The sequence below is a fragment of the Monodon monoceros genome, unplaced genomic scaffold (assembly GCF_005190385.1).
Source record: "Monodon monoceros isolate NGI ecotype Baffin Bay Population unplaced genomic scaffold, NGI_Narwhal_1 Super_Scaffold_17, whole genome shotgun sequence".
Classification (NCBI taxonomy): Eukaryota; Metazoa; Chordata; class Mammalia; order Artiodactyla; family Monodontidae; genus Monodon; species Monodon monoceros.
The window spans coordinates 21997337-22020072 of record NW_021703773.1 but is presented as its reverse complement, the minus strand read 5'-3'; the positions used below and the strand labels follow the sequence as shown (position 1 = coordinate 22020072).

The following is a 22736-nucleotide window of genomic DNA, read 5'->3' as shown; positions in this document are numbered from 1 at the left end:
TGTTAAGTAAAATAAAGCAAGTTATATGCAATTAGACTTTTAATTTATTAGAAAAAAATTATCCAAAGTAGTCCATTATTTGCCAAGAGAGTTTCATAGCCTGAAGCCTGACTTATGTCATTATTTAGGAAAAAATACAGCTATTATAAAAATTAAAGTTGTCATCTTTAGGTTCCAAATGCCAAAATAAAAAAGAACCATAAACAGAAGGAAAACTGAATTCTACTTAATGAAGTATTTGGGGGTGATAAAATTTGTACCCTACTGAAAATGAATAAAAAAAGACAAATCAGTGAAGTGAATAAAGAGATAGAATGATTAATCTGTGATAAAGCAGATATATTAAAATGTTAATTGTAGACTCTTGGTGGGATATAGTGGTCTACTGCTCAATTCTTTTATTTGCATATTTGAAAATTTTCGTAACAAAATATTGGAAAAAATGCAAAAATACCAATGTTTCTATTTTTGATGCTATAAAAATAGACATTAATAAAAATTAGATCACATGATCAACCAAAAAGTTAGTTTTAAATTCATTGCTTAAAAATTTAATATTTTGCTTATAAAAATTTAAAAAACCCAATATGAATCATATTATACAGGTAAGTGTAAAACAATGTCTTTTATAAATATCTTAATATAAACTTTACATTATAATCTTTGGTCACTTACTTATCTAAATTTTAATCTTAAGATTACTTCTTTATCATACAGAGCAGTCAAAAAAGACAAAAAAATGCTTGTGTATGTGTCTGTGTGTGGTGGGGGCGGCAGGAAGAGGAAAAATGGGGGAAAAGATATAATTATGAAATGGGGTTACAAGTAAAAAATACAAAAATAGGGAAATGCTAGGTGAAAAGCTAGTTAAAAACCCAATTTAACAATTCAGCACACCCATTAGCTCTTATGGACTCCTGTTGTATGCTATCGTGTGTGTGTGTGTGTGTGTGTGTGTGTGTGTGTGAGTGAGTGAGAGGCAGAAGCTCTGACAGAACAAATGACAGATTCTCTGTGACAACTAAGTTCCCCAGGAAAGGTTTTATAGATCCTTCCTCGTAGCTCAAATTCTTGATAGAAGGAGAACTGTAAATAAAATTCAAAACCCTATTTATAACAGTTCCAGGAAAATATTTATAACATTTTCAGAAAGAGAATGACTTATTCTACTGAACCTATTACTTCCCGTGATGTGCACATAATAACAAGGGCCTCCTCTTGCCCAGTTTTGGGTTGAAGTTTCATCCAAAAACTGGGGAGACTAGCTTCTTGTAGGATCCGATGTCAAACAATCAATTAAAGTATGGACCACACTCATTTTCCTAGAATGGTTACCTTTAAAGTTGTGATTAATGTGAATCTTAAGTATAATACAAAAATAAACCAAATCAAGCCTCTATGCTAGAAATTCACCAGGACCCTATAAAAGCAACCTGGGGAAAGGAATAACGAGGCAGATTTCTATGTCTGGCTCTGTTTCAGAGATAAATAAGTAAGTAAAAGGTGTTAAAGCCTAAAGAGGACATACAAACTTAAATCTCTGCCTGAATCTGAAATTCCCATTTCCAGCATTTACTGGCATGGCTTGTCAGTCTCTAGAATGAGTATGTGAGTACTGCAGCTCGCTTCATGAGAACACTTCCTGTAAAATGTGATGGATTAACACTGGGCATGCGGGTAGAATTCTTCTTTCCAGTAATGAGACAGAGATTTCTGTTCTCCATCTTTTACAGGACCAGCCAGAGCTGGGACTTTGTGGCTGCACTGGACACCACATTTGAGCCAAAATGACCTCAGGGAAACCCTGCAGCGAGGTGGGCAGGGCAGGGTGACTCACCTCCATCGCCTTCAAGCTGATGAGCTCCACCCCGCACTTCTTGCCTCGGTCCGACAGATTACTGCCATAGGAGTCCATGAGAACGATAGTTTTAAGGGATGGTGTTAATTTATTTTCTACACCTTCTAATAAGAGGATGGCCTTCCCTGGCTTGTCCACAAAAACCAGAGAGAGTTCAGCTGGAAGTGAAGAGACACAGTGAGGAACCAGCTCTGGGATACTAAAAGCTTGACTGTAACATCTGACACCAGGTTAAGTACTACATTTTTGAATAGGAGGGTAGATGTACATTTAAATGGAAAAATCCCTATCATATCATGTATCAGCAAATGTAGTCTCTGTATCTAACCAATAACTATGCTAAAGTGCCCCTAAAGGCCGCAAACATACCTTTGTTGATGATGTAGGTGATTGCTTCTGTTCCGAGGGTATCGTAGAGGGGAACGATCACCATCGAATAAGTAAAGCATCCCTGTTCAATGATCACCCACTAAAGAAAACGTAAAGATCAGGGTGAGAAAATAAGATATTGTGGAACCACTCCAGGGTAAACAATACTCTATAGAGATTCAACATGGAAACACCAGATGTAGCAAAACATCTGTGTATCTACTACTATGTGCCAGGCACCAAAGGAATTCCTAATGAGAGCAAAACACTTGCTCACTCCTTAAAAGGAAAGTACAATTTGCCTGAAAATTTGAGGCAAATATGTGAAAAGAGAATGAACAGCATGAGAGTGACGGGCTCAGAGGCAAGACAGCCTGCAGTGGGCCTCCTTGGTGGGGGAGGTAACTGAGCTTGCCCTTTGCAAGAGCAGCACGATTTGGACAGGTGGAGAGAAAGGTAAGGGGACTCTGGGAGCCGGGACTGTGAGATCAAAGCGGGGAGGGTAAAGGGAGACCCAAGAGGGAAGAGATATGGGAACATATGTATATGTATAACTGATTCACTTTGTTATAAAGCAGAAACTAACACACCATTGTAAAGCAATTATACTCCAATAAAGATGTTAAAAAAAAAAAAAAAAAGCAGGGAGGGTGGTCCAGTGGGTAAGAATCTGCCTTCCAATGCAGGGGTCGCAGGTTCGATCTCTGGTCAGGGAACTAAGATCCCACATGCCGCGGAGCAACTAAGCCCACGTGTCACAACTACTGAGCCCGTGTGCCACAACTAGAGAGAAGCCCGCGTGCCGCAATGGAAGATCCTGCATGCCGCAAGGAAGATCCCACGCGCCGCAACTAAGACCCAACGCAGCCAAATAAATATTAAAAAAAAAAAAAAGGCAGCGAGTGGGGGCATCAGTGAGCCACCAGGCTGGCAGGGACGGCCCAGCAGGGCTGTGGGGGCTGGCTAGGCTGGAGCGAGGGCTGGAGCCGGCCTGAGGCCACGGGGGAGCCTGGCTCTATGTCCCTGGCAAGGTGCAGCCTCTGGGGTTTCTCGGCCAAACAGCAACTGGGGCTCTGAGGGACAGCAATCTGGCCACAGTGTGCCGTAGGGCCTGGGACTAGGGGAAGAGGGACACACTATCTACCGGGAAAACTGTCCTGGAAGGTTCCCTAGGAAAGTGAGGAAGGAAAGAAGTGACACAGTCACTGGTCATCTTCCTCTAAACACATCAGCCACACAGCAACTGACCCGCCTACAAGCGAGATGCAGCAGAGTCCCTCTTTCGCTTATAATCCTCAGTGGTCCCCATCGTCCGCAGAACACACGGCACGGATAAGGGCACAGCGGCCATGGGGAGCAAGCACAACCCACTCACATTCACTTGGCCTGGAGCTGTCTCTCTCTCTCATCCTGCCACTCCACCCTCCACCACGATGAAATGCTTCATCCCCCATCACAGACATGCTGCTCCACGCAAGCGTGCCATTGTTCCTGACATTCCCTTGGCCTCCCCACCCTCGTAGGCATCAAGACTCCACCTTGGACTTTGCTGGTAGCGCAGTGGTTAAGAATCCACCTGCCAATGCAGGGGACACGGGTTCAAGCCCTGGTCCGGGAAGATCCCACATGCCACGGGGCAACTAAGCTCGCGCGCCACAACTACTGGGCCTGCGCTCTAGAGCCCGCGCGCCACAACTACTGAGCCCGCGTGCTGCAACTACTGAAGCCCACACGCCTAGAGCCTGTGCTCCCCAACAAGAGAAGCCACGGCAATGAGAAGCTCGTGCACCGCACGAAGAGTAGCCCCAGCTCGCCGCAACTAGAGAAAGCCCGTGCCCAGCAACGAAGACCCAAGGCAGCCAAAAATAATAAATAAATAAATTTATTAAAAAAAACCCGCTGAGAAACCACTCTAATTTATAAAATAGTAGCACAGGGATTGAACCAACATGTCTTTTGGACCCAAGTAGGTCTAAGAATCAATTCAATTTCTTCAAGCCCAATGCTTGAATTTTTCTGTACCAGCTATGCCACTATTTGTTTACTCACACTACAGGCAATAGCTCCAGGGGGCTTCTCATTTAAATGTAATTTAATATAGTGGTTTACAGAAGCACCAGGCATGGGCCCGGATAGCTAAACAATAGTCTGCTTGCCCAAATTAAGGCCAGCTCCCAGTGAGGCCCCTTCCCCATGGCCCCCGGGATTTTAAACTTTATAACCTGGGCAGAGAGAGCCCAGACCTTTTAGAGAGAAAAGATGAGAGTTTGCTACTGACAAAAATGTATCCAAGTTTCTCTGTCATTTATTAATGCCATTTTTCTAATCACAGAGGAAGCCCTTAAAGTGGGAAGACTTCTTTGTTAGTTATTTGTTCTAAGACTTTCTTCACTAGTTTTTGTTTGGGGATCTGATTTTAAAAAAACAAAACCCATAATTTTCTTTAAAAGTGATTTTTTTTTTTCCTACCTAAAGGCTAAGAAGGGCCTGGTTTGGGTTTTCATACATGTAACTCTCTAAGGCATAACACAAAGTCATGTTCTCTGAGGTAATCAGACCAAAGAATCTGGTCTGAAGCAGAGGTAGGTGTGAACCCTAACTGGTTCTTCCATCTGAGACGTCTCCAAACCATGTACGGTCAGTGCCTAATGGTTAATACCTCAGGTCTGTTCTGAGAAAAGATGCCGATGAACTGATCTGGGGCCGCCTTGAAGCCCTTGTGGAGCAGCGCCGAGCCCACACACTCTGACATTTCTGCAACCTAAAACGGGAGAGAAAAAAATCAGGAAGAGCATCAGGCCCAACTCAAGGAACACAGCTTCCTGTGATGGCCAAGCCTAATACGTTAGCCAAGAAGCAGCACTGCCTTCGGGGAAGAACAGGCGCAAACAGGTATTCCTTTAGTTACACATTTTTGTAAAGTTCAAGGTTTGAATCACCAGAACTCACTGTAAGAAAACTGATCATACAGTTCCTTCTGCAAAGCAAATGAACTTCACCCCAACAGCTGCAGGTCACAGATGATACATGTCAGAGTTTCTATACTTTAGTTTAGTTTCTATACTTTTATACGTCAGTTTTATAAAATTATAAAAGCAATCCAGGGACACAGAACTTTGTGTCTGTGTTTATAAAGAGCAACCAAGCAGCCAAAACTTGTCCTTTGATATAAACACACAAACAACAAGTTTGGGGGAGATCTTTAAAAAAAAAAAATAAGAACAAGCTCTTATCATTAGGCTCCACAATTCTATTCTTGAGAATTTATTCTTTGGAAATAACCCAATCCTAACCAGAGGTTTGAAAAAACTTAGGTACAAAGATATGTATTTCAAAATTATCTAAAGTCACAAAAGTCTAGGGGAAAAAAGACCAATGGCTGGATGGTTAAGTAAATGATGGTAAATCTCTAAGAAAATGTTCTACAGCTAGTAAATACTACAGTTATGAAAACCATATCAAACAGAGTATTTGTAACAATTTTAAGTAAGATAAATGAATACAAGAATGCATACTATTAAATACAACTATGTAAAAATAGGTAGATTCATAAAAATTAGGCAGGGCTAATCCCTGCACCCATCCCTCATCCTCTCATTCTTACCCCAAATGAACTAAAAAAAATTTTTTTAATCTTAATTTGGAATTCTTTTCTTTATTCTCAGTTGGTAAATTCTCAAGAGCACTTTAAATCCATACCCACGCCCGCAGAAAACAGAACCACACTTACTCCTGCCCCAGAAGCCTGTGGGTTCTGGCACACAGTGCCCCTCCGTACGCAGCAATGGCGGTGAAAGCAACACTGGCCAGGCGACAGCAAGAATGACATTAACATGCTTATTACTTCCATACCCCATGGACTGTTTCACAACTCCTGCTTGTGTGTAAGGGCTGGGAACCTGCGAGTACCTAGATGGTTTTCAGAGCTTATTGGGATTCTATGCATGTACTTGTATCTCTAGAACGAGGGTCCAGACCTTTCTTCGAAAAACCTTACAGGGGTTCCTAGCCCCAAAAGCTAAGAATCACTGGGCTAGGGGGAAAAAGTGATTTAAATATACAAATTCAGGGCTTCCCTGGTGGCGCAGTGGTTGAGAGTCCGCCTGCCGATGAGGGGACGCGGGTTCGTGCCCCGGTCCGGGAGGATCCCACATGCCACGGAGCGGCTGGGCCCGTGAGCCATGGCCGCTGAGCCTGCGCGTCCAGAGCCTGTGCTCCGCAACGGGAGAGGCCACAACAGTGAGAGGCCCAAGTACCGCAAAAAAAAAAAAAAAAAGTAAAAATATACAAATTCGAAGTTAGCTTAAGTCTATTTTTTTATCTTCACCAGCCTCTGTCTGAAATGTACAAATGTACTTCTGAAACCCAGTGATTTCCAGTCTGCCTTCAAACATCCCACCTGCAATGGACCTGTTTTCTCTCCTCCAGCCAATATATAACAGAAGCAATAGAGGAACAGATCACTATAGGTAACTGTAGTGTAAAACCCAAGGGCTGGGCTTTCTCTTTTTTTGTAATGCAAGTGCCTGCCTTAAGCTTTGATTGCTGACCATCCACTTCCAAGCCAAGGCTGACGCATCACCAGCCATAGGCTAGATAAGGAGCCAGGCCCCCTCCCCGCATGAGGCTCCTTTGTTTTACAGATCTCGGTTGATGTTGATAACTGACAGTCTGAGCCACTTGTTTTCTCTCTTCCTGTGCTTTAAGTTCCTGCTCTTCTGTTTCAGATTCATTAATAAGAGTGAGCCCTCGAAAACCTAGGCCCCCATCTTTGACCCCAATAAAGCAGAACCCCAGGTGCTCTACGCTCTCTCTCCCCCTACCCGAGGCCTCGCTTGTGTGGCCCAGGTGTGTTGCATCATTTCCATGTCCTGTAGTAAGAAAGCTTTATTTTTTCCAAGTTTCCTTATGGTTATTGCTGAAAGGCATCTTGCAATCATAATATGAAACACGAGGGCTGGTCCAGCCACAATACTGGTTATTGACAGGCTGAGACCTGAACAAAACAGTAACATGACAAGAAGATGATGTAACCCAGAAGCACTTGAAGATTCTGTGAGGCCTGAAGACCATCGTGCAATGTGAAATTTCCAACACACATGAACTGTTTTTACACCACTTGTGAAAATGAGGGATCTGAAAACTACTATTTGGCTCTGGTAAGGCAGAATAAACACTGAGAAATCCCTCTGCCCACCGGACCTACAGCTCATTACTCCTTCCTGCCCAATGTTCAACAGCTCCAAGAACTGCCATGTTCCAGCACTATGGCTCGCGTAAGGCGGCCACACAGCCAGAAAACTCACCTGTTTGTATGAAAGCCATTCATAGGGTTGGTCCGGTTTCCTAGAACCTAAACATGGGTCATTATCTGAAAGGAGAAAAAAATTAAAAAAAAAAAGGATGGACTTAACATGCATAAATATTCCTAGATTCTCGTTTTAACAGCATAAATATTCCTGGATTCTCGTTTGTATCTTTCATTCCACAAAGTATCAGGTAGATTCTACTGTGGTCCTCAGATGTGAAACAATGAATTCAGATTGGAAATGTTTTCTCCCTGGGTTTTGGTCTGAGTCTTTGTTTGTTTCTTTATCTCTATTTTGTTTCTTACATGGGACAGGAGGGAGAGGGGCTGCAAGGCCGGGCAGCTTCCGGGTACCCGGGGTCTTTCGTGCCGTCCTCAGGGATGAAGGGCAGTCCCATGAGCCGACACCCCACAAGTGTCTCTGACGGAACCCCGCTTCCTTGGATGTCAGTGTTTATTTCTCAAAATATGGGTCTCCTGGTCAAGCAAGTTTGAGAAATGCTGGATCAGGCGCAATTAAACAGGTCTTTTTACTGCAAGCAACGTCAGAGCCTATTCTGAGCTAAAAGACGTGTGACTCTCCATGAAACACATATGTGACCACGGAAGCCCCTTGGCCACGGGGCACACCCAGCGGGACCCGTGTGCAGTGAGACTCACTCTGCGGAAGTTATGGGAGGAGACAGGGAGCTGGGAGCCAGCCTGAGTGGGAGAAAGCTGGGAGCAAATATGGCTTTCTGACGAAAGACCCCTCTTTCTGAAGGAGAAACATGAAGCATTAGTCACACGGATTCAGTCAAATGCGTACTTGACAGCTGTACGCCCCTCTGGAAACCTTCATATAGCGTTCTGACGTCATCATAGAAATACACCAAGGGCTCATCACTGTCCAGGAGCACGGATCTCCGGGCACCATCGCTGCCCTGGGGAAAAGACAGACAGACAGACAGCACGTCAGCAGAAAGCATCAAAAATAAAAGTCTACCGTGTGCACCTTCAATCCTCTCCAGGGCCTGGGAGCAGCTGCTCGGTGAGCATTTGCTGGATGAACTCCAGGGCGGGATGTGCTGGTGCCTGATATAAATCATCCACCTGGAGACAAGTGCAGGCTTCAGAGAAGCAAGGCCGGGACCATGTCCATCCAGGACCCCTGGGAAAAGGAAGCAACTGAGGGAAAAAGAAAAGAGGCTCACAGACCTCTAAGCACTGGTCCTGCCAGACAAGGCTGAGGAGTCTGAGGACTGGACACCAAACCCCTAAATGCACTGTGCTGATTCTCAAACTGTGGCCAGCAGCACAGAAGACCAATTTTTGTTGGGTCTTGTGGAAAGAACACACTGTTCAGTTTTACTTCCATCATGTTATCTATATTCTTTTGGAGATCATCATGTGTACTGCTTTTTCTCTTTGCCAACTTCAGTTTCTCAGGTAGCATCTACTAGTTACCACCATCAGCTATGAAATGTAGGATGTGCATGGACACACTGACCTGCAGCACTTGTAAGGAGGCAGAGTTGCTACCGTTGTGCCCCCTCCTCTAAGTTGCCATCTGTTGGCTCAGAAAGTACACCTGTTATGGACAAGAACCCCTAACTGGCAAGTCATCTCAAGAGGCAGGAGTTCTCAACCAGTGAGCAGCTCAGCATGCTGGGGCCCCAGAGATACTGCAAGGGGTACAGATGTATTTTTGTTTAAAATTTCTTGGGGGAGATTAGATTATGATACAAGGACTTCTGGTACCACAAGAAAGCACGGTTCAAAAGTGGGAGACATTGTTTCTAGCATGAGGTTTGAAGGAAGAAACTAGGAAAGGCTTCAGGAAGGGGCAAAAGGCGAGGTCTCAAAGAGGAAACAGTCTGAAGAGGCAGAGCTGATGGGGAAACAGGATGCACTCCAGGGGACAGACCAATGTGGAGACCCTTTATAAGGCAAAGAGACAGCCAGACAGGTGCTGGTGGATTCTTTTCCTTGTTGTTGTTTTTTAAAAATTAGGATTCTTCACTCCTCCTCCCATTAGCTCTTTCCTTCCCCTATTAAGTTATCATTTATAGGGGACTTCCCTGGTGGTCCAGTGGTTAAGAATCTGCCTTCCAGTGCAGGAGACATGGGTTCGATCCCTGCTTGGGGAACTAAGATCCCACACGCTGTGGGGCAACTAAGCCCGTGAGCTTGGGAGCCTGCGCTCCGCAACTAGAGGGAAGCCCGCATGCTGCAACTAAGACCCAACACAGCCAAATAAATAAATAAATATTTTTTAAAAAGTTATCATTTAGGGCTTCCCTGGTGGTGCGGTGGTTGAGAGTCCGCCTGCCAATGCAGGGGACACGGGTTCATGCCCCGGTCCGGGAGGATCCCACATGCCGCGGAGTGGCTGGGCCCGTGAGCCATGGCTGCTGAGCCTGCGCGTCTGGAGCCTGTGCTCCGCAGCGGGAGAGGCCACAACAGTGAGAGGACCGCATACCGCAAAAAAAAAAAAAAGAAAAGTTATCATTTATATACTTATTAAAATGTTTTATAGTATAGAAGTATGTCGAGGAAAAAAATGACTAGCCCCTGTTATCAGTTTGGTGATCTCCTTCCAGACATTTCTTTTTTTTTGCTTATACGTTTATATACGTTCTTTTAACATCTACTATGTGCTACATATGTGTGTTTAACTCTTGCTCTACAACTGCTAATAGTCTTCTGGGGTAAACATCACCCAATCATATTTTCTCATGTCACACAGTCTTATCTTGGCAGAAACTTTCTAAGGCCTGTAGCCATTATTCCAAATACAATTATTAACTACAACATGCTACTTTATAAAAGCAAAGAAGTTATTCTTCGTGCACATAAAGATGGAAAAATCTCTTCCCTTGAGAATCCTGCATTATTATTGCTTAATCTCGGAGTCTGTTTTCTTTTCTGTAAAATGGGGATATCACGTACCCATGTCCAGGGTTAGTTTTAGTTAAACAAGAACTTTCCTGTAAAACGCTAACGTGTAGAATGTTACTCAGACATCTGATAACGTGTCCTAACTACAAGGCCAGTCCTTCTTAGCCTATATCATTTCACCAACAAATATTCAGATTAAAGTTCAGAAGCAATTCGTGGCTTTTAGTAAACATCAGAAGTCTCTTCAACCCAGGAAGCTACCCCAAAGACCCAGCGCATCGAGGCTAAGCTAGAGAGAGAGACAGGAGACTGAAAGACAGAAAATGGGAAGGAGAAAAAACGCTGAGAAAAGTACAAGGTGTGCCTGCTAAAGGGGAGCCAGCCGCCATTAAATAGCTGTCTCCTGGCCACCCACCCGACCTGCGACCTGCTCTGCGTGTCACCACATGACCTGAAGGCCCAGGCAGCCTGATGGCCCGCGGAGAGGCCCTCATGACCTCAGCCTAGCGTGGTGCCACCTACACCTCTCCTCAGGACAGTCGCTCATCCATGGCACTACTCAGTTGTTTCTCTGCAAAAGCAATACTGCCTTCCCAGTGCGTTCTGCTGAGCGGTGCCCACAGCTGCCAACAGAGCTGGTGGGAACCAGGCAAATAAGACACAGGGTTTGTTCTGAAGGTGGCTAAACTTTATCCCTACATGACCAGAGGGACTCCAGGAGTACTGGCTGAGCAGAGGAGCGTGGAGGGAGCTGGAACGAATAGAGAGGAGAAGCCTAGAATCTACAGAGCACAGGCTCACCCCAGAGCTGAGGTCCTCAGAGGATGGTCAAGGTAACACCTGGCCCTTGTAGGGAAAGCATTTAGTGAGCCCTCTGCCAGATCTACCAAGTCGGAAACTCTGGGGGTGTGATCCAGCAGCCGCGTTTCAGCCGGCCCTTCGGGGGACTCTGGTGCGCCAGCCTGGAGGCATTAAGGTCCCCAGCAGGGGAGTGGTGAATATACGGGTAATGCTTTAAAATCTACAAGGAGGGTGAGCAGTGTACAGAACAGGATGGACAGAGACCAGCTGACGTGGGCCTGGACTAGGGCAGGGGCGTGAGACTGGAGGCGCTAAGCACGAATGAATGGGACTGGTAGGTAACTGGATGCAGGAAAACAGGAAGGGAGAGTCGGAGGCCTGAGACAACAGCAGTTCCGATTTATCCAAAATAGGAAACTAGGGATTGGGGGTAGGTTTGAAAAAAGAGATGAAGTTTAGCTCTGGATATATGGAGACCCTATCTCTTCAAGACAACAGGTCAACTCCCCAGTTCCAACTTTGAGAATCACTGCTCTGGAGTATCGTTTTATAACAAACTTTTGCCTAAGTAATTCTTTGGTTATGCTACCGTTTTGGTGGTATATGATCTTCAGGACTTTGAGAGGCATGCTGGTAAAACAGCCAAATCAAAGTTAAAGAAGCTAATCACATCCCAAATAAGGCCATCATCTTGGCAAAGGAACCCGAGGACAAGACATTTATTATTACTCTCATTAGCAAAGTAGCAAAAGTTTGACGATAAAGCAGTAAATGAATTCTATGCCAGAACTGTACAATTTAAGGTATAGGTGAAACACTGGGTGACAGGTCACATTGTCACTTAACTGTAAGGCGTACTCTGTAATTTCAGGAGAGGAGCTGAGTGAAATGAGGGTAGGGAAGACCGAGCAACAAGGTCTGTGTTTTGTTGCTCCATGATGATCACAGTATGCCCGTAAGGCCTCATCATTTTTTTTTTTAATGGTTAAGATGGTAAACATTATGTGCATTTTATCACAATTAGAAGTAATATTTTTTTAAATTTTTTAATTAATTTACTTTTGGCTGTGTTGGGTCTTCGTTTCTGTGCGAGGGCTTTCTCTAGTTGCGGCAAGTGGGGGCCACTCTTCATCAGGGTGCACGGGCCTCTCACTATCGCGGCCTCTCTTGTTGCGGAGCACAGGCTCCAGACACGCAGGCTCAGTAGTTGTGGCTCACGGGCCTAGTTGTTCCGCGGCATGTGGGATCTTCCCAGTCCAGGGCTCAAACCCATGTCCCCTGCATTGGCAGGCAGATTCTCAACCAATGCGCCACCAGGGAAGCCCAGGACTCATCATTTTTGATGTGCATACGAGTTACCATTCATCTTGAACGAAAGTGCTACCCATAAGCCCTGGGTGTTAGCAACCTTAGTTACACCTGCAAGGTGAGGGCTTACACGCTGAGTGCAACAGAAGCTCAAATGTCCATATGTGCTACAAAATTGAGCCATTTCAAAGGCAGGGCATTTAACTATCGGGTTATCCAAGTACATGCAGCTATTTCTAGGAACACCTACTTAAATGAAGAAATATTTTAAATCTGGCCTTTCTGGACTTCTGACATAACCTACAGATGGGGGGTGAAGGTGCGGGTTTCAGGTGTACTCAAGAAACAGGGAGAGCTATGCAGACAACCCCAGTGGAATGTGCAGGAAATTGGCCGATAAGATTCAGTCAGGGAGGATCAAGGGTTTTTTCTTTCCTCTTTAATGCGGTTTATACAGTTTTCCCAGTTTTAAAAAAAGAAAAGACTGTGAGTCAGTGGGTAGTGACCACCCTACCGTCAAATCGTGGTCACGAGGATATTTGGCAATGGCTATACAAGCAAAGGTTCCTCTAGAGGTCAGTCTCCCCACGTGGGCTGAGTTAGGAAATAAAAGTTCAAGTTCCCCTCAGGGGCAGTAAGGACAGGAAGACAGTGAACATCTGTGAATCGATGGTTCCCAGCACTAGAGCTCTTGCCAATATTTGAGAAAAAGGAACATTTGATGGTGAGACTCATTTTGCATCACTCCCATATTTAAATGCAAAAGCAGGAACTGCCCTGGTGGCGCAGTGGTTAAGAATCTGCCTGCCAATGCAGGGGGCAAGGGTTCGAGCCCTGGTCCGGGAAGATCCCACATGCCGAGGAACTACTGAGCCTGTGCTTTAGAACCCATGAGCCACAACTACTGAAGCCTGCGCACCTAGAGCCTGTGCTCCGCAACAAGAGAAGCCACCGCAATGAGAAGCCCATGCACCGCAACGAAGAGTAGCCCCTGCTCGCCGCAACTAGAGAAAGCCCGCGCGCAGCAATGAAGACCCAATGCAGCCAAAAATAAATATAAATGAATGAATAAATGCAAAAGCAAATTATTACATCCTTGAGGATTTCTCAGGGATAGAAAGGCCTAAGCTTTACAAATTGTGGTCCCATTTATCTCCATCTAGAAAATGGCCCCAACAGTCAACCACCTATTATGTTACTACCATTTATTTCCTCTAAGGAGATGGATTGGGGGAGGGCAGGAAGTAGGAGGGAGGGAGGGAGGGAGGGAGGAGGGGAAGGAAGGGACAGCAGAGAGGGAGTGGGGAGAACCCAGTAACATCTAAAGAGGCCACTGAAGACTGGGCTGGATTTTATGTAATCCACCTCTAGGGAGAAAAGCAGCAGGTGGAAACCACAGTTCTCGGGGGTAAAAATGACTTCTTTTTGCTCTTTCCAATATCGTCCATGTAAAATACACTCCTCCCAGCACGTAGATTTCACATGCATCTTACCTGTTCAGGCCACCATCACCTGCAGCCTTTTATAAACAGGCACAAAGAGACTTTTCCATCTGGGGACCTAGAGGCTCTCTGGCCATCAGTTCTATCCAGCAACACGAGATCTTTGACAGAACAAACTAGGGCCTTTATTCAAGACCAGCCAACAGGTGATGTTCCCAACCAGATTTTTTAGGATAATGAACAGGGTATTTTAAAAATACCTAGACTCCTCCATTATGTTGACATAAATGTAACCATGCAACCATGAACCCTCAGGTTTACTACTTGCGCTCACCATTTAACCAGCCAACTTCCTGAGATTCTTTACACACAGTGAGTGAAGAAGGCGCAGAAGCATCTGTTACAACCGGTGCTGGGTGTTCTCATCTGATTGCGGGAGGTTTGGAAGGAAGTATTCACTCCGAAGATGAGAAAATGGACAAACAGACGGTGGGGAGACCTTCCCGTCTCAGTCCCACGTCTAAAATGCGGCAGAGCGAGCTTTAGACCAGCCTGTAGGACATCCGGGTTCAAACTCGCCCACACACGGTTCATCTCCACCTTGCAGGAGACAAGCCCAGATCCTGGTGGCCACCTGGGGGGGTCTGGTTCTCTATCACTCTCCTCTAATCCTCAGGAGGCTTTCCTGTCCCCCCACCCCAGCTTCCTCTCCAGTTTTCAGCTTCCTGAGCGCCCCCTGTACCGACGGGAGGACCTGCCTAAGGGGTGGGGGAGGCCGACTCAGTACTTAGCAAACCAGTTCTGTGCCGCCAAACACAGGTCAATCTCGTCACCAGAGAAAACTAGCCAACTGCAAGAGGGAAAAAGCTCCCTCCCACCTCCGTGGAAGGGGAGAGAGTTCAGAGGCACAAAATCCAAATTCCCACAAACACACACTGGTCCAGCAAAACAAGCCTGCCTGTAGCGTCTCCGAGTGCTGGCCACTGAGAACGTGCGAGGCACTAGCTCACAGGCGGAAGGAAACGCGTCTGTTCCTTACCCTTGCTCGGCCCTTTAGAGGCTGCTGTGAAGGCGGGGTTTTTGCCCAGAGGCTCAGAAGGCCTACATCTGCCATGTTTCATTTGATAGGAGTGGACCTTGCTTGGGGCGAGGCTAATTAATTAATTTACTTATTTAGTTATTTATTGGGCCGCGTTGGGTCTTCGTTGCTGTGTGCGGGCTTTCTCTAGTTGCAGCGAGCGAGGGCTACTCTTCGTTGTGGTGCGTGGCCTTCTCATTGAGGTGGCTTCTCTTGTTGCAGAGCACGGGCTCTAGGCACGTGGGCTTCAGTAGTTGCAGCACGTGGGCTCAGTAGTTGTGGCTCGTGGGCTCTAGAGCTCAGGCTCAGTAGTTGTCACGCATGGGCTTAGCTGCTCCACAGAATGTGGCATCTTCCCGGACCAGGGCTTAAACCCGTGTCCCCTCCATCCCACCCTCTGTGCCCCAACTGCTAGGACAACTGGCTGAAAATGCCCTCTGAAGTTGTGATGTTTCTGGAAAACCTGTGTGAAAATTCTCTGAATTTCACAGCAGCAAGGTCACCAGTGGTGGGGCTAGAAGGGCACATCTCTGCCCACCTCTTTACCTGACCACATGCATAATCATATCACAGGGAAGAACAGGCCATGGGGAACAGTGACAGAAGCTTGCAATTACAAATGGTAAGTAAGTGAGCGTTAATGCCTAATCACAGATCTACACAAGGATCCCAGACAGATATGAAGCCAGAGCCTCACACTAAGGATTCTTCCAAAGTCTCACACGCTCTCCTAGTCGACTGTTCCCAGGCTTCCCAGAGATGAGAATGAGGTTCACGTTTACGTTCATTTTTACACATGACTGCAGGAACAAGGCTGCCCCCTCCCTTCCTCCTAGTGTGGACCTGGCTCAGACCAAGGCCTGAGGAGGCTAACGCCCCTCGCAGATGCCCTGCCAGCCTTCCGCACGCCCACAGGGCTGTGTCAGAGGAGTGAGTGATCCCGCCATCTGGCAGCACCTGCCCTTCCTGGACAGCCTTCCTCTTGCTCTGCCCCTGCAGCTTCCCCTCAGGCTCGTCCCGACGCTGCTGCCCCTCATCCTGCCCAATTCAACAGCCGCTTAAGCCCCTCCACTCAGGTCCAGAAGGGCATCGCCATCCTCGCTGTGTTTTTCCAGCTTTGCTGAGGTGTAACTGACAACACTGTAACATATCTACAGAGGACAACGTGACGTGATACACACACGCGTCGTGAAAGGATCCCCCCATCAAGTGAATTAACACATCCATCACCTCACATATTTACCCTTTTAAATCTTTTTTGGACACTTAAGTTCTACTCTCTCAGCAAATTTCAATTATACGATACAACATTATCAACTACAGTCACCATGTCAGACATCAGACCCTCAGACCTTATTCCTCTGACAGCTGAAAGTCTGGACCCTTTACCAACCTCTCCCTGTTTCCTCCACCCACCCAGCCCCTGGCAACCACCATTCTACTCACTGTTTCTAGGAGTTCAACTCTTTTTTTGGGGGGGCACCATCATCACCCCTTTGTCTCCACAAGTCCAGGGTAAGAACTTCATAAAAGCTTTCAAACAACGACCTGCTCTCTTCTCGTGTGGAAACTGCTTTGCCAGTTTGCAAGGAGGTCTTTACACCCACATCCTGTGTTGAGTGTGACTCTGCCAGCCACGGGGGAAATCCTACTCAGTGACAGACTCCATAGGCACCTGCACACATGGACTAAGAATGCCAGTCCGTGTCACAGTGGGCACGTGAGCTGGGAGGCCAGAGGTTTGTCCAGATGAGCAATGGCATCAAGAAGGCCTCCCTGGAGGAGGGGACTTTTGAATTCGAAAGCCTTGCTATTTACTGAGCATGTCTTCCACAGGCTGGATGTGCTACCTTTAGTTTGCTTCTTTCAAGTTCCTCCTGATAAAGAACTGTGGTTCTAGTTTTATGGCATGAAGACAAGTCACTCATGTGACTTTTAGTTTGAGGATGGCCCTTGTCCTCTGCCAGGGCTGGAAGGAGTCCTTGGTGGTCCTTCCTGCTGGGCTGTACACTCCACAAGGGCAGCAGCCTCTTCCTGCCTGATCTGGGCACACCATGTATTTGCTGAATGAATGCCCATCTCATACCTACTCTGTGACTCAGGGAGGATCGAATCCAGAGTGTCACAGCCTCTATATTTGACATTCAGCAGCACGGGATTAAAATGCTAAGGCAAGTTCCTCACCATATATATATCCCAACATATGAATGTTTAAGTCTCAACCTTTCATGCAAAAGGGTCACCCAGCCAGCATGTGACCTGGATGTCATGAGGTTATCTGGGGTGGAAGTAAGTCATCCAACATGGAGACAGGATGAGTTATACCCAGAGAACTGGTTCTACATATTAAAAGGTATGAACCCACACTAAGCCAAGCCCTGGTAAGAAGTCTAAACAGTGACTCTGTTAAAGACTGACTGGTTGAGTTACCAGAGGTACATTTTCAACTAAGTTGTGACAGTCTTCAAATGAAGGCTTTAAAACGCTAAGGGGCTTCCCTGGTGGCGCAGTGGTTGAGAGTCCACCTGCCGATGCAAGGGACACGGGTTCGTGCCCCGGTCCGGGAAGATCCCACATGCCACGGCGCGGCTGGGCCCATGAGCCATGGCTGCTGAGCCTGCGCGTCCGGAGCCTGTGCTCTGCAACGGAGAGGCCACAACAGTGAGAGGTCCGCGTACCGCAAAAAAAAAAAACAAAGAAAAACCAAAAAAACCAAAACGTTAAGGACTGGAAGGTATAAAAACGTTTTTACTCGCTACAATGTATTCCCTTCTCTAATTTTTAAGAACAAAACAAAACAGTTAACTTGAGTTTTCGTTTCAGTGCATTATAATCTCGTGGTAGGTCTCAAAAATCTTTCCAACGTAATTTGAGAAGATAGCCATCTCAATGCGTGTAAGACATCTTTCATCAATTGGAGGAATTCACATACTCTTCCTGCCACCTCCTACCCGCAATGGCAATGGTTCTCGTCTATACTTTGTAATGGTTTGTTGCCTAAACCCCTTAAACCCAGGCCCACGACCCCATGAGCACTGAGTTCTGCTCTAACCCCACCTATGTCCGACCCGGTCCAGGGAAGGCAGAAGCTCACCACAACTCGCGCGGGCTGCTGTCCAGGTTCTGACAGCGCTCTGCCCCTCCCCTGGCCCCCACCTCCACCTCATTCTTGACAGTTTCTGATCCTATTGATACATCCAACCTGTGTGGGGGACCCCAGACTCTGTTTCTTACCCTACCTGTACCTCCTCCTCCTTCCATTACTACCTTTGGACTCATTTGCCTGTAACTCTGTTTTCAGAAGAGTCTGCCCCTGGGTTTAGAAACTCTAGCCACTGACTCGTCAAATTTACCTACCTACACGGATCCAAAGTTTCCTTATTATCCTGCTTTATCCTTTTCTCCCAACCAGAGTCCTAGTTATAGTACATAACTTTCAACTACCGTAATGAGGCAGCATAACAGAGCTCCAGAACTTCCACTAACTGTATGGTATAATTTCACCTCTGTGGGCTCAGTTATTTTCTCGTGTATAAAATGTGAGGGTTCAAAGAGAAGACCTTCATGGAAGAAGAAACTAACATTTACTGAACGCCTCTCTTGGGCCGAGTGAATGCTGCTTGCATCTGTGCAGTCTCTGAACACTGCGGGAGGGAAGGTCCCGTCACCTCCGTTCTCCAGATGAGGAATCTGAAGGTCAGGCTGGGTGAGCTGCCCAAGGCCGCCTGGTTCAAGCAGAGCGGTCAGGTCCAGCCTCGGCCACAGTTGCCCCTGTCCCTCTGGTCCCTTCCGGCTCCAAAATGCTCTCCTAGGCCCCGTAACTGCAACTACCACGGCCTGGGCCCTGACCAATCCCAAAGGGTTTCTGGTCACTCCAGCAAAGATCACCTTCACGAGTGGGACATGAGATCTCAATTCCAGAGAACAGGTTGAGACCAGCTAAAACTGGAAAACTTGCACATCACTTGTGAATGTGATTTAAAAAACAAAAACCAAAAAAACCCAGATATACACACAAAAACTTGCTTTCATCCCCTGCTCAAAGTTATGGAGCTACAGTAGAGAAACGCTGTGGAAGACAGAATTCTTCCCGGACACGCACTGTTGCAGGTTGGGAGCTGTACCTGCAGACAGAGGGCAACGGCTCTCTAAATAGGGTCTTGATCAAACCAGGCTCAAAAATTTATGAGAGACTTTTGGGATTCCGTTGCCAACTCCAGTTTCGCTGCCCTACTCTACAGCGTGTGTCTCTATCACCTTTCCTGCACAGGTTTACAGCACGGGTGCTAACATCCACTTTATTACCCTGATTTGTAAAAGGAAATTTTAGAAGCTTTAACTTATCCAGAACCTCTGTGCTGCTGCTTTATTTATTTATTTTCTTCCTTTTTTTTTGGCCACACTGTGGGTCATGCAGGATCTTAGTGCCGTGACCTGGGATGGAACCCACGCTCCCTGCAGTGGAATCGTGGAGTCCTAACCACTGGACTGCCAGGGAAGTCCCCACTGTGCTGCTGCTTTAAAAGAAAAGTGTGACTGGGAAGCAGCCCGTGTGGGTAGTGATGAGATGCAGCCAAACCCAAAGGGCAGATTCCTCTCATTCTCACAGCCATGAAGAGTTTATGGGAAGAGGAGGGTGAAAAAACTGCCTATGCAAAATGGGAGGGGGGTGTGAAGGTGGGGATGGGCAAATGGTGCTTACTTGGCTTCAAAGTGGGAACAAAGCAACAATGCTTTATTCGGCCGATCAGCCCCTTCAACAGTGCCAGCCAGACAGGCTCCTGATTAACACTTAATGAATTAAGTTACTCTTTCTGCCATGTAAGTCCATATGACGATGCTAGCTAAATAAAAGTATCTATGTTACTAAGTATCATAAACCCAAATTCAATATTTTAAGTTCTTTTTTAGATATGCAAAGCAAATTTTGTATCTCTTCCTAAGACCTACAAATTCTGAAAATCAGAGCTAAATCTATTCCTATAAGCAAGGAGAAAACTCAGGAAGCCATACCCCAAGTAATGGAATTAGAGATTTTAATTTTCTTTCTGCTTATCTGCAGTTTTAAATTGTTCTACAGAGAACATGTATGATTATTTTAATAAGTCTCAATGACTTTATGCTAAACTGGAACTTAAAAACCACATTGTAAGTGCCTCTCCAATTTCTCATACGATAAGAATTTGGCTTTTTAAATTTTTACAGTTACTGCTTAATTAAAAATATCTTAAATCTATACTGGCCAAGTACTCTTTTCAGAGTGATGGCAATGCTACGGTGAGACACCAGGTCCTCTGCCAGAAGAGAAGGGATGCCAAAAACTTCACACATATTAGAAAAAATTAACTTCTATTTACGTTGTGAAATACTAAGTTTACCTTCTAACTAGAAATAAAATACAAAGCCAGCTTTCCTCAGTAGTAGTTCATTCTATTTTTACATTTTGGCATGAATTACACTGACATATCATTTTATATATTTTAAGAGTTTCACATTAATGAATCCAAGAAATTGTCTGAAATGAAACAAAGAACTGAAACCCTATAAATAACAAAAAGGTATTAATTAGGCCAGGGCTTCATTTGGAAGGACACACTCTCCTGCTCGACCATCAGTCCAGGTCAGAGGAGGGCAGGGAGGGGGTGGGGGGCGACCATTCACTGCTACATCTAAAAGTACATGAGGTGATTCTCTGTTTCCCAATGCTTTTCTTTTGCGAGTCATAAATTCTGAAAATGAATTCTGACCTGGGTAGGGGAAAGCAGGAAACTACAGAGAGTAGGTGAAGAGTCAAAGCACCAGGGCTTCCCTGGTGGCGCAGGGGTTGAGAGTCCGCCTGCCGATGCAGGGGACACGGGTTCGTGCCCCGGTCCGGGAGGATCCCACATGCCACGGAGCGGCTGGGCCCGTGAGCCATGGCCGCTGGGCCTGCGCGTCCGGAGCCTGTGCTCCGCAACGGGAGAGGCCACAGCGGTGAGAGGCCCGCGTAGCGCAAAAAAAAAAAAATTTAAAAAAAAAAGAGTCAAAGCACCAGTGAACACCTGGCTGCTTCATCTTTTCTATTAACCTTAAAAAGAGATTCTCAAGGGAAGGAAGGTAGAGCAGGAGCGCTGAGACCCTCCCTTTGGACTTCCCGATCACCTCCCCCCGCAGTAAGCCCGCGTTACGGGACATCACTCTCTGCTTGGTTCTTAGAGCGATGAGAGCCTGACCTTCTGTTTGGCCAAGTTAAACACAACCATGGCACCCAACTCCACCTTACACGTCTCTTTTTTTTTTTCCTGATTTTTTTTTTTACATCTTTATTGGAGTATAATTGCTTTACAATGGTGTGTTAGTTTCTGCTTTATAACAAAGCGAATCAGTTATACGTATACATATGTTCCCATACCTCCTCCCTCTTGCGTCTCCCTCCCTCCCACCCTCCCTATCCCACCTTACACACCTCTTGAATGTCCTTGATTCTTCACACCCATCCTAAATTCTGTGGCCACATTAACCCTGCAGGCTCCCAGTCCGGCCTCATCCTATTAGAACTCCCCAAGTCCCAACTCCCTCATGCGAGAGGCACCAGAATCACAACTAACTGCTGAACAATCGTCAACAGGAAGACACCGGAACTCACCAAAAAAGATACGCCACACCCAAAGACAAAGGAGAAGCCCCAGTGAGACGGTAGGAGGGGCGCAATCACAATAAAATCAAATCCCATAACCACTGGGTGGGAGACTCACAGACTGCAGAACACTTACACCACAGAAGTCCACCCACTGGCGTGAAGGCTCTGAGCCCCACGTCAGGCTTCCCCACCTGGGGGTCCGGCAATGGGAGGAGGAATTCCCAGAGAATCAGACTTTGAAGGCTAGAGGGATTTGATTGCAGGACTTTGAAAGGACTGGGGGAAACAGAGACTCCGCTCTTGAAGGGCACACACAAAGTAGTGTGCGCATTGGGACCCAGGGGAAGAAGCAGTGACCCCAGGGGAGACTGAGACAGACCTACCTGCTAGTGTTGGAGGGTCTCCTGCAGAGGTGGGGGTGGTGGTGGTGGCTGTGGCTCACCTCAGGGACAAGGACACTGCAGGATCCAGTGCTGGGTTGCCTCAGGCCAAACAACTAACAGGGAGGGATCTCAGCCCCACCCATCACTAGACAAGCAGATTAAAGTTTTCCTGAGCTCTGCCCACCAGAGCAGCACCCACCTCTACCCACCACCAGTCCCACCAACCACGAAGCTTGCACAAGCCTCTTAGATAGCCTCATCCACCAGAGGGCAGACAGCAGAAGCAAGAAGAACTACAATCCTGCAGCATGTGGAACGAAAACCACATTCATAGAAAGATAGACAAGATGAAAAGGCAGAGGGCTATGTACCAGATGAAGGAACAAAATAAAACCCCAGAAAAACAACTAAATGAAGTAGAGATAAGCAACCTTCCAGAAAAAGAATTCAGAATAATGATAGTGAAGATGATCCAGGACCTTGGAAAAAGAATGGAGGCAAAGATTGAGAATATTCAAGAAATGTTTAACAAAGATCTAGAAGAATTAAAGAACAAACAAACAGAGATGAACGATACAATAACTAAAATGAAAAGTACGCTAGAAGGAATCAATACCAGAATAACTGACTCAGAAGAACGGATAAGTGACCTGGAAGACAGAATGGTGGAATTCACTGCTGAGGAACAGA

The 22736-nt window shown here is 46.2% G+C and overlaps 1 protein-coding gene across 5 annotated transcripts in view; it reads right to left on the bottom strand.

Annotated features, from left to right (window-relative positions):
• Positions 1-22736, bottom strand: part of ACSL1 (acyl-CoA synthetase long chain family member 1) — a 153868-nt gene that overhangs the window by 22885 nt on the left and 108247 nt on the right. For all 5 annotated transcript variants that reach the window (XM_029226472.1, XM_029226474.1, XM_029226473.1 and 2 more), the window contains exons 3-7: positions 8344-8458; positions 7534-7598; positions 4887-4988; positions 2228-2327; positions 1838-2016 (exon numbers count right to left, since the gene is read on the bottom strand). In XM_029226472.1, coding sequence (XP_029082305.1) covers positions 1838-2016; positions 2228-2327; positions 4887-4988; positions 7534-7598; positions 8344-8458 — 561 coding nt within the window. The remainder of the gene's footprint in view (positions 1-1837; positions 2017-2227; positions 2328-4886; positions 4989-7533; positions 7599-8343; positions 8459-22736) is intronic.